Below are 11,480 nucleotides of genomic sequence, written 5' to 3'. Positions count from 1 at the left end.
TCCCACGTTCAGGGAGAGAGAGGGAGGGAGACGCGCGTCAGGAGGCTGAAGAGAGAGAGGGAGGGAGGGAGGGGGAAGAAGACGCCACAGGACGCGTAGTCCTCGATTTACGTCCGCCATGGAGAGCCCCCCCCCCCATGTGTTATAACAGACCAGAGTTGGAAGCGACCTTGGAGGTTATCTAGTTCAACCCCATGCTCACGCAGGAGATCCTTACAGAATAACAGAGTTGGAAGGGACCTTGGAGGTCTTCTAGTCCAGCCCCCTTTGCTCAAGCAGGAAACCCTTACAGAATAACAGAGTTGGAAGGGACCTTGGAGGTCTTCTAGTCCAACCCCCTTTGCTCAAGCAGGAAACCCTTACAGAATAACAGTTGGAAGGGACCTTGGAGGTCTTCTAGTCCAGCCCCCTTTACTCAAGCAGGAGACCCTTACAGAATAACAGAGTTGGAAGGGACCTTGGAGGTCTTCTAGTCCAACCCCCTTGCTTAAGCAGGAGATCCTTCCAGAATAACAGAGCTGGGACCTTGGAGGTCATCTAGTTCAACCCCATGCTCAAGCAGGAGACCAATGGTTGTCCGGTCTCGTCTTGAAAGCTTCCAGTGATAACCTCATAACCTCTGGTGGCAAGCTGTTCCATTGGTTAATTGTTCTTACTGTTGGGGAATTTCAATAAATAAAATGTGTTCCATGGCCATTTTGAGCTCCCCTAAAATTAAGAAATGGGAAATATGTACTGAAATGAATAAAAGCAACACACACATGCAGCTGGTCAGCCTCAGCTGGTCCCCATTGGCCCACCTCGCAGGACTGTTGCGTTGCTATAGAAGACATTTGTTAGGGGAGTTTGGCCTTTTGGACAACCTTTCTTGCCCCCGTCATTAAAGGAATAGCTGGAATTGATAAAATAGGACTGCGGATGTTAAGCGAATCTGGCTTCCCCCTTTTCATTTTGCTTGTTAGAAAGTCACAAGAGGGGAGTATGTGACACCCCCCCCCCCCAGGAGACTGCAATGGCCATAATTATGAGTCAGTTTTCAAGTATCTGAAAATTGATCACGTGAGGGGATGTTCCAATGGTCGTTAAGTGTGAAAAATAGTCATAAGCAATAGCACTTATATACCATTTACAGTGCTTTCTCTAAGCGGCTTACAGGGTCAGCCTATTGAACCCAATAATCTGGATTCTCATTTTACCAAACCTCAGAAGGACGGAAGGCTGAGTCAACCTTGAGCCAGTCAGGATCGAACTCCTGACCGTGGCCCGAGTTTGCTTGCAATCCTGCATTCTAACCACTGGGAGGGAAGGAAGGAAGGAAGGAAGGAAGGAATAGCACTTAGACTTATATCCTGCTTTACAGTGCTTTATAGCCCTCTCTAAGCAGTTTACAGTCAGCCTCTTGCCCCCAACAATCTGGGTCCTCTTTTTACCCACCTCGGAAGGATGGAAGGCTGAGTTAACCTTGAGCCGGTCAGGATCGAACTGCCAGCAGTCGGCAGTCAGCAGAAGTAGCTGCAGCATTGCATTCTAAGCACTGTGCCACAAAGTGGGGAAAAGTCGTAAGTTGCTATTTTCAGTGCCATTGTAATTATGAATGTTCACTAAATGAACCGTTGTTAACTATCTGTCACCACAAGCAAAATTGAAGGAGCACCCCAAATTGCCAGAGGGAGACAGCCTTCCCATGATCAGCTGCACCCAAGTTGGCCCAACATGGCTTGCTCCATGGCCACTGATGTGCGATGATGGGCCGATTCCCACGACACTGGAACCCTGAGTCTCCAAGCAGAGTCTGTTCAGAGAAGCTCCTTACAATCCCAGGCAGGGAAGTACAGGTAGACCTTAAGTGCAGGGATTCACTTAAGAAATGGGGGAAGAAGTCGTAAAACGGGGCGAAACAACAAATGTTTCACTTAACAACATACATTTTGGGCTCAATTTGTGGCCATACACATGGCACATGGTAGACGTTTGAAATGGGCTCGTGAACAAGGAGTGGTACGTGTAAATCATGTTTATGCCATTTAGGGATTTATAATAATAAGGATGCTTTTGGCCTTTAGTCATGCCGGCCACATGACCATGGAGATGTTTTTCGACGGCGTTGGCTTCTCGGCTGAAACAGAGATGAGCACCGCCCCCTAGAGTCGGGAAGGACTAGCACATATGTGCGAGGGGAACCTTTACCTAATAATAAAGGCCAAGGAATTAAAAGAGGCTTGCTCCTGGGGAGGAAAGCGATGGCAAATCTAGTCAAGGCTGTGGTTTTCCCAGTTGCAATGGATGGCTGTGAAGGTTGGACCACAAGGAAGGCTGAAGAATGGAGGCCTTTGAACTCTGGTGCCGGAGAAGACTCCTGCATTGAGTCCCTTGGACTGCAAGGCCATCCAACCGGTCAGTCCTAGAGGAGATCAACCCGGACTGCTCTTTAGAAGGCCAGATCCTGAAGAGGAAACTCAAAGACTTTGGCCACCTGATGAGAAGGAAGGACTCCCTGGAGAAGAGCCTCATGCTGGGAACGATGGAGGGCAGAAGAAGAAGAAGGGGACGACGGAGAAGGAGGGGGCTGGATGGAGTCACCGAAGCAGTCGGCCTGAGCTTCAATGGACTCCAAGGGATAATAGAGGACAGGAAGGCCCGGAGGAACGTTCTCCATGGGGTCGCGATGAGTTGGACATGACTTTGCAACTAACAATAATAAAGGGTTAACACAGTTAAAAAAAAACATAGCCTTTTATTCTGAACTCTGCTTCAGAGATCCTTTATACCAGGGGTATCCAAAACTTGAGAACTTTGAAGACGTGTGGACTTCAACTCCCAGAATTCCCCAGCCAGCCGGCTGGGGAATTCTGGGAGTTGAAGTCCACACGTCTTCAAAGTTCCCAAGTTTTGGACACCCTTGCTTTACACTGTTTACAGGATTTAAACAAAAATTATGTTTACAATCACAGAAAAGAGGATGGGATTCAAAGGGTGCAAATCTCAAGTCACTTACTACAACAGTTCAAAGGGGGAGGGGGAATATAAAACGATTAGGCAAATCCAAAATTAAAACAGGTGGCAATTAGGGCAACTAAACGAGAACCTCTCCTTCCCTTTTGCCAAGACTCCATGCTACAGTAGCATTATCCGATTGCGCCCTCCCACATCTGAATCCAGTCTGTGGGTTAAACACCGACGGAGGCCTCGTTCAACGCCGTCTTCGATCAGGACTCCGGCTTCTTCTGCGGCCACTCCTAGGCAGAAACGGAGCAAGAGAATGTTAAATGGAGCTCGGTCTCTTGATACGATACAATATAATACAATAGCAGAGTTGGAAGGGACCTTGGAGGTCTTCTAGTCCAACCCCCTGCCTAGGCAGGAAACCCTATACCGTTCCAGACAAACGGCTATCCAGCATCTTCTTAAAGACTTCCAGTGTTGGGGCATTCAGAACCTCTGGAGGCAACTTCTGTTCCACTGATTAATTGTTCTCACTATCAGGAAATTTCTCCTTAGTTCTAAGTTGCTTCTCTCCTTGATTAGCTTCCACCCATTGCTTCTTGTCCTGCCCTCAGGTGCCTTGGAGAATAGTTTGACTCCCTCTTCTTTGGGGCAGCCCCTGAGATATTGGAAGACTGCTATCACATCTCCCCTGGTCCTTCTTTTCATTAAACTAGACATCCCCAGTTCCTGCAACCGTTCTTCATGTTTCAGTCTCCAGTCCCCTAATCCTCTTTGTTGCTCTTCTCTGATATTTGGAGAAGTTTTGTTTTTGGGACAAAACAAACCAATCTACCTTCGTTTTCCTTTCGGAGGCCCTCTGACAAAGCACCAGTCCACGCTGATAGGCTGCCCCATCAGATCCTGTCCATTCAGGCCCTCCATCGCTGCTTGGGCTTCTTTGTAGGTTTCGTATTCCACCAGCGTGTAACCCTGCGAGACGTTTTGGGAGAAGAGATAAAGGTGAGCGCTCACAAACGCCCGTTCCTCATTCGGCACAAAGGACTCATTCACGCATACCTTACTCTTGTAGGTCACTCCGTCCTGGCAAATGTAGGACTTATCTTTGACTTCCTTAGCCACGGCTTAGAGAATAAGTCACAGAATGGGCTGCAAACAAGGTTGGCTTAGTACAGGCAGTCCTTGATAAAAGGGGTTTTCGTCAGGACAAGGAGTTTGCTTGATGCTCTTGAGAAGCCTCGGTCAGAACATCGGGAGGGCCGTGCGTGCACGGACCTGTTTTTGTTGGCATGGGGCTGCAGGAGGCCGTCATAGCTGAAAACAGCCCGGGGGGGGGGGGCATGCGCAGCCTGCAGAATGTCAAGCTGGCCATGCCCACCGCACCCATCCCGAGGTCAAACACAACCCTGATGCGGCCCTCAATGAAATCGAGTTTGACACCCCGAGTGTCGAGCAATCAGCTAATGGTCATTTAAACTCAGCTCGGATAACAAACGCACTAAGGTTGTTGGACAAGCAGGGACAAAAACAGCCAGGGAAATGATTGGAGCCTAGGAAACAGGCACCTCGTCCACCAACAGGAGTGCTGATTTACCACCAGCCTATCCAGTACTTAGAAGGCGAGGGCTGGGTGAGCAGCAGCAGGAAACAACAGCCAACAACGTAAAAGCCAGCCATTAACCAAACTTGGTACGCAGATGGCTTACTCTCTGGAAACAAATACTGTGGGGGTAAGGCATCCCTAAAACACCAAGGTGTGTGTTTGTGTGTGTGTTCTGTTAAGATACAGCCTGTTGTGCCTTAAAACGGCTTCTACTGTACTGCCTTAAAATGGCTTCTACTGTACAGCGCAGTTGAGTTGCCATGGTAACGGCTTCACAGTACTCCACTGGGGGCTCCCTCTGGTAAGGGGGCAAATCCAACATTAGAAATTACGTTTGGTCTGGGATTGAGATTGAGATTTGTTTTATTTATATGCCGCCCTATTCCCAGCAGGGACTCAGGGCGGCGAACAACTCAAGGGGGAAAGGGAACACAAAAGTACAATACAAGCATTTAAAATAGCCAACAGCCACACAGGTCGAGAGGGGAAGGGAGCTCATCAACCCCAAGCCTGCCGACACAGCCAGGTTTTAACGGCTTTTCGGAAGGCCTGGAGAGAGGTGAGGGTCCGAATCTCTGTGGGGAGTTCGTTCCAAGGGCCGGAGCTGCCACAGAGAAGGCCCTCCCCCGGGTAGTAGCCAGATGGCATTGGCTGGTAGACGGAACCCGGAGGAGGCCAACCCTGTGCGATCTAATGGGTCTTTGGGAGGTAATTGGCAGCAGGCGGTCTCTCAAGTACCCAGGTCCAATACCATGAAGGGCTTTATAAGTGATGACTAGCACCTTGAAGCGTATCCGGAGACCGATCGGTAACCTGTGCAGCTTGCGGAGGATAGGTGTAACGTGGGTGTACCGAGGTGCACCCACAATCGCTTGCGCGGCTACATTCTGGACGAGTTGAAATCTCTGAATGCTCTTCAAGGGCTGCCGCATGTAGAGCGCATTGCAGTAGTCCAGTCTTGAGGTCATGAGGGCATGAGTGACTGTTGCGAGTGCCTCCCGGTTCAGGTAGGGACGCAACTGGTGCACCAGGAGAACCTGGGCAAATGCCCCCCTGGTCACAGCCGACAAATGATGTTCTAAGGTCAGCTGTGGGTTCTAAGGTCAGCTGTGGGATTATTTTTGAGGATAAATATATGGATTAGAATAAATAAATACTTGATGGATGATTGGTGGGATTATGCATAATCGAAAGTAGTGATGTATAAACAGAAGCAGTTGGTAAATTCTTTTACAGTGTAAAAATATTCAGAATAAGTGATTACATAAAGGTATATGGTTATTAAATAGACAATCGAGAATGCAAGGGAATTAGGTTCGTTGAAAAGAAATATTAATTGTAATTGAATATAAGTTTTACAATGAAAGTGAGGTATCTAGTTATATTAGATGGAAAATCTGTGATTGTATATGTAACTGAAAATATGGATGCACAAACGCTTGTAACCAAACGACATGCGGTATGTAATGGATGAGATTTTTTTTTAATTGAAAATTTTAAAAAAAACTTTTACAAAAGTTTACTTCCCTCCCCCTCCCCTCCCCACCCCAACCCCACCCACCCCAACCTTCCCCCCCCCTGACTTCCCAGAACCAATACAGGGTATAAATCTTTAACAAAAATATTCTAAAATAAACTTTTAAAAAAAGTTAATATCCTCTTTCATTTGAGCTTTAACTCCGATGAGAATTTTTTTATGTTGTCTTTTATGTTTAAAAATAATTTTTTTTTTAAAAAAAAGAATAAATAAATACTCAGGCAACGCCGGGTTATCAACTAGTCAATAGCTAAAAAGCCACATGCAACAGGTACTCTATAAATACCACGCCCGGAACAGCACACGCTCAGCTCAGTCCCCTGAAGATGGGCTCCAGCACGAGTCCAAACCCCGCAAGGCAAATTCTCTGATCCCGGTTGACCGACCCATATTGGATTCCGCGTACCTTCAGATATCCTGTCCGCCGGTCAAGATTCAAGTGGAGGTTCTTGATCTCCCCAAACTCAGCGAACTTGTCGTGGATGTCCTCCTCCGTAGCCTCCTCGTGGACCCCCGTGACAAAGAGGATCCAACCTTCTACCGCTGCGGCAAGAGAATGGGGCCAAAAGTGAGTCTCGAACCTAAGGCCCGTTTAAAACAGATAAAGACTTTTGACATGCCGAAAGGAAGGGGGGGGGGAAAGCAAGGGTATCATCTCACATCTCTGAGGTCCCGGTTCATCCCCGTCTTGCTCCACGCTGTCGTAATCCTCGCGAACTCGGGCTCTGGAACCTTCCTCTGTTTGGGAACGACCATTAGCAAAAAAAAGAGAAAACAGGTTTTAGATTAAAAAAGAGAAACAAAACTTATTTTCATTAATTTTTTTAAAACCTTGAATATATCATCTTCCATTAAACAGTGTGGGTAAAAATGTCTCCGTGCCATTACAATGGAGATTTACAATATTCATTGAATTGAGGATAATTCTCTAATCTTACAAGATTAATAATCAGCATTATCACTCCATTCATTTCTCCCTCTTAACATATCCTCTAATGAAAACATAATATATTGAGTATGGTCAGCTTGACAATCATATATAATCATCATATTGTTTACATCTCTATCTTAACATATATTATTTCACTAGTTTCCATTTATTCCTCACTTTTATTTTTTTCTCTCCAACCATCTATAAAATAACTCCCATCTCATATAATATTCAGTTTCTTTCTCTTTTTTTATAGAAAGTGTTAAATCTATTCATTTCTGCCCATTCTAATATTTCCCTAATCACATTCTCATCTGTAGGACTCTCATTACCTTCATTGACAGCTTTGTGCAAATATAATTCTAGCTGCACTTAATATATGTATTATTAAATATTTATTTCATTTGCTGTCAAAACATTTGACACACTCACATACTGGATGTAATTAAACACAAGTAGTAACTGTACGTGTTCCTGGAGGTATTGTAAGCTGGTTCTCACGTTCAGAGAATAGCAAATGAGAAAACTTATATACCGCTTCATGATGCTTTAACAGCCCTCTCTAAGCAGTTTACAGAGTCAGCCTCTTGCCCCCCCCCCCCCCAACAATTTGGGTCCTTATTTTGCCAACCTTGGAAGGATGGAAGGCTGAGTCTACCCTGAGCCAGTCAGGATTGAACTGCTGGCAGTCTGCAGAATTAGCCTGCAATGCTTCATTCTAATCACTGTGCCACCACGGCTTTAGGGATGGCAAAAGCAGTTTGATTTCTCACAGCTTGGCACTGGAGGGGAATGTGCCTTAGGAGAAACTCACAGGGATAACGCAGACAAGCATTTATTCTGGTCTAGAGTTGGCCAAGCACAAATTTTAGCTCTCTCCGTCCTGCCTGTACCTCATGTAGGCTGGGAAGGAACCTGTCACAAGCAGGTTCATATTTATTTATATCCCACCTTTACCAGTTTTATAAATAAAATGCCTTTATTACTCTAATTGGCAAACATACCTAATACCTAATACTCCTACCTCCCATTTTTCCCAAAACAACTGTTCTGACCGAGGCTTCCCAAGAGCATGAAGCAGACTCTTTGTCCCGACAAAAACCTCTTTTATTGATTTGCCCTGAATTCTGCTCCTTCATCTCCAGCAAAGTCTTTCAAGGGAGGATTTACAGTCACAGACCTTCTCTGGCTTGGAGAGCTGACAGGCCGGATATTTGCAAAACTTGGCAAGGAGTCTCGGAGAGTCAGGAACCAATTAAGTGAACTAATTGTCTCCTGCAAACTCCACTTCCCTTTCGCTCCTCTTTTATTTCCTCTGGGAGGGGCCATTCACCGTCCACCTCTGGCCTTCCTCCCAAGTCGACCCCTGTTCTTTAGCTCTTCCCTTTGCCTGGCAATTCTGCGCATGCGCACACTGTGAACAGGCTCCAGCTGTTCTTCTGCCTCACTGATGTCCAACTCTGAAGACAGCTGATAACTGGCATACAACCCTGGGCCCCTCTCTGCCTCCAACACAGAGCCCTCGTCCAAGCCTTCCCCAGACTCCAGGACTGGCCCATGTTCCTCCCCAACCTCCTCGCTGTCCGAATCGGCTGCCAGCTCCGCTGGTGGGCCACAACACCTACCAGCATCCATCGGTATTCAACTGGCCAGCGTCCTTAACAAAGAGCATGGTTAGCTTCAGCACATTAGTTCACTGATTCTTTAGCTGTTCCCTTCGTCTGGCAGCGCTGCGCATGTGCACATTGGGAACAGGCTCCAGCTGTTCCTCTGCCTCAAAGGAACAGCTGGAGTCTGACCCAGAGCCCTCATCAGAGCCTTCCCCAGAGTCCAGGACTGGCCCAGGTTGCTCCCCAACCTCCTCACTATCCGACTCGGCTGCCAGCTCCGTTGGCCACTGGCCAAAAGAATAACCACCCTGTGTGGGTAAGTTAGGCTAAGAGAGTGTAACTGGCCCAAAGTCACCCAATCGGTTTTCATGCCTAGGGTTGGATTGAAACACACCATCTCCTGGTTTCTAGTCCTCATGAACAGCTGCAGCTAAACCGAAAGAACAACTTACCTGACCCAAAGCCTCTGCCTTTTCTTTTCTTCGCCTTTTCCTTCAATTTGTGGATGCTTTCTGAAGAGAAACCAAATATAGTTGGATCAATTAACAGCAGCAACCAAGAATGGAAAGCGTTTAGCAAAGTGACTTTGAAAACACAATTCATAATGCAGGTACTTGACATAACCATTCATTTAGTGACTGTTTAAAGTTACAACAGCACTGGAAAAGGGATCTTATGACCATTTTTTCACAAAATTGTAACCATTGCATCATCCCCATAGTGATGTATTTATATCCATCCATCCATCCAATCCATTTCATGCATTCATAATCATGTTTATACATATCTTATCTAATTCATGCTTGACAAAATAAAATAAATAAAATAAAATGTGATTTACATTCAGATGCTTGATCAACTGGTTCATATTTATGACGGCCGCCTCCCCTTTTGCGACCTTCTGCAAGCAGAGTCAATGGGGAAGCCAGATTCATTTCACAACCGTTACTAATTTAACAATGGCAGTGATTCACTTAGCAACCGCGGCAAGAAAAGTTGCGAAACGGGGCAAAACTCTCTGAAAAATCTGCCACTTGGCAACATACATTTTGAGCTCAATTGTGGAAGTAAGTCAAGGACCACCTGAAATAGGAAATAGATTAGAAGTAAATACTAGGAAAAAAATTCTTAGTGGTAAGAACTGAACCGAGCTAAGAAAAGGGCCATTTCTCTACAATCACAGGACGACCTGAAAGAAAGGATCTTTGGTGGAAAGTAACAAAATTCAGAGTAAGCCTCTTAACTGTTAAACGCAAAATAGAATAAAAACGAAGACAAGAATCCAGAATACACAACAGAAAATAAGCCCATCCACAGAAGAGCGGGGAGAACAGCTTTTTAACTACAACATGGTTTTAACCTCAATATATAAAACATTAATAATTTTAAACCTTGGTGTTACATTTCTTTTACTTATTCCCTATTTATATTTCATATTTCTCAACCTTCCTCCGAGGGGCTCTGGGTGATGTACAATAAACTCAGAAGAGAGGAGAATAACAGAGTTGGAAGGGACCCTGGAGGTCTTCTAGTCCAACCCCCTGCTGAAGGAGGAAACCCAAGAGCCTTTCAGACCAATGGAGGAGAGCCCCAATGCAAATCTGACTACGTCTGGTCTGGAGAAAAAAAATTACTGAGGGATGTACGATCATATTTTTTTCAAATTAACCAGTGGAACAGCTTGCCACCAGAAGTTATGGGTGCTCCATCCCTGGAAGCTTTCAAGGAGAGACTGTACAGCCATTTGCCTTAAAATGTACAGGATCTCCTGCTTGGGCATGGGGTTGGACTAGATGACCTCCAAGGTCCCTTCCAACTCGGTTATGTGAAAGACTAAGCTCAAAATCTGTTCTCTCTCATCTAGTGCGCAGGTACACCGGTTGAGCTCTTGGAAGCTCCACAAAACAGCAGAGCTACAGCAGAATAACAGGGCTGGAATTAGTCCTTTGAGGTCATCTAGTCGAACCCCATGCTCAAGCAGGAGATCCTGTACCACAAACAAATGGTTGTCCAGGCTCTTCCTGAAAGCTTCCAGGAATGGAGATCCCATAACTTCTGGTGGCAAGCAATTCCACTGGTTCATTGGGAAATTTAAGTAAATAACCAGTAAAATGTGTCCCATGGCGCTTTAAGCCCTGGCTAGCAGCGCGCATGCGCAGATGGTCAGCCTCGAAGGCCTCAGCCGGTCTTCTACGGCCCACCTCGCAGGGCTGTTGCGACGCGGGGACTGGCTAAAAGGGAATGGCGTGAGACTCGTACCGTCGCCGTCCTCGTCCATGGCGAAGTCCTCGCCCCCAGCCTCGTGAAGGTCCAGCACGTCAGCCATGGTCGGTCCACTAAGCGAAATTCCTCCAAGGCGGCCGTCGAAATCGCTGCCTACAAATTCGCAAGGCGGGACGGGATAGCTTCCGGCCGGGACAGGAATTGCCAGCGCCTCCTGGGAAGAAGGGAGAAGGCGGTCCCATCAGCCATTTAGAGGAGGTCGACGTACAAGTCGGCAACTGAGTCTGCGCGGCACCTTCGGGGGAGCGTGGCTCCTGAGAAGGAAGCGCGATCTGGCGCCGCCACCTTGAGGAGGATTCTAATCGGAATAAGAGGGACGTCGCAGGCTGCCCCTTGCGGCGGCGGCGGTCATTGCAGCGTCGAATTCCTAATGGCCGCTTGAATTTGACTCGCTTGAAGTCAACAAGAGTTAGAACAGAATAACAGAGTTGGAAGGGATCTTGGAGGTCATCTAGTCCAACCCCATGCTCAAGCAGGAGATCCTATACCATTTTAAGGCAAATGGCTGTCCAGTCTCTTCTTGAAAGCTTCACAATGGGCAACTGGCATGTTCATTTAGTGTCCATTCAAAGT

The 11,480-nt window shown here is 46.6% G+C and overlaps 1 protein-coding gene across 1 annotated transcript; it reads right to left on the bottom strand.

Moving 5' to 3' along the window:
• Window positions 1-2,833: 2,833 nt before the first annotated feature.
• RBM8A (RNA binding motif protein 8A) lies at window positions 2,834-11,029 on the bottom strand. Its single transcript, XM_032233771.1, has 6 exons — window positions 10,884-11,029; window positions 9,077-9,136; window positions 6,744-6,821; window positions 6,490-6,626; window positions 3,779-3,915; window positions 2,834-3,236 (listed from the first exon to the last, which is right to left on the bottom strand). The coding sequence occupies exons 1-6, from the start codon at window positions 10,948-10,950 to the stop codon at window positions 3,191-3,193; spliced, it is 525 nt and encodes a 174-aa protein (XP_032089662.1). The 5' UTR covers window positions 10,951-11,029; the 3' UTR covers window positions 2,834-3,190.
• Window positions 11,030-11,480: the final 451 nt, after the last annotated feature.

The sequence above is a fragment of the Thamnophis elegans genome, chromosome 17 (genome assembly GCF_009769535.1).
Source record: "Thamnophis elegans isolate rThaEle1 chromosome 17, rThaEle1.pri, whole genome shotgun sequence".
NCBI lineage: Eukaryota > Metazoa > Chordata > Lepidosauria > Squamata > Colubridae > Thamnophis > Thamnophis elegans.
Note: the sequence above shows the minus strand (reverse complement) of the source record. Positions and strands in the feature narration are given on the sequence as shown.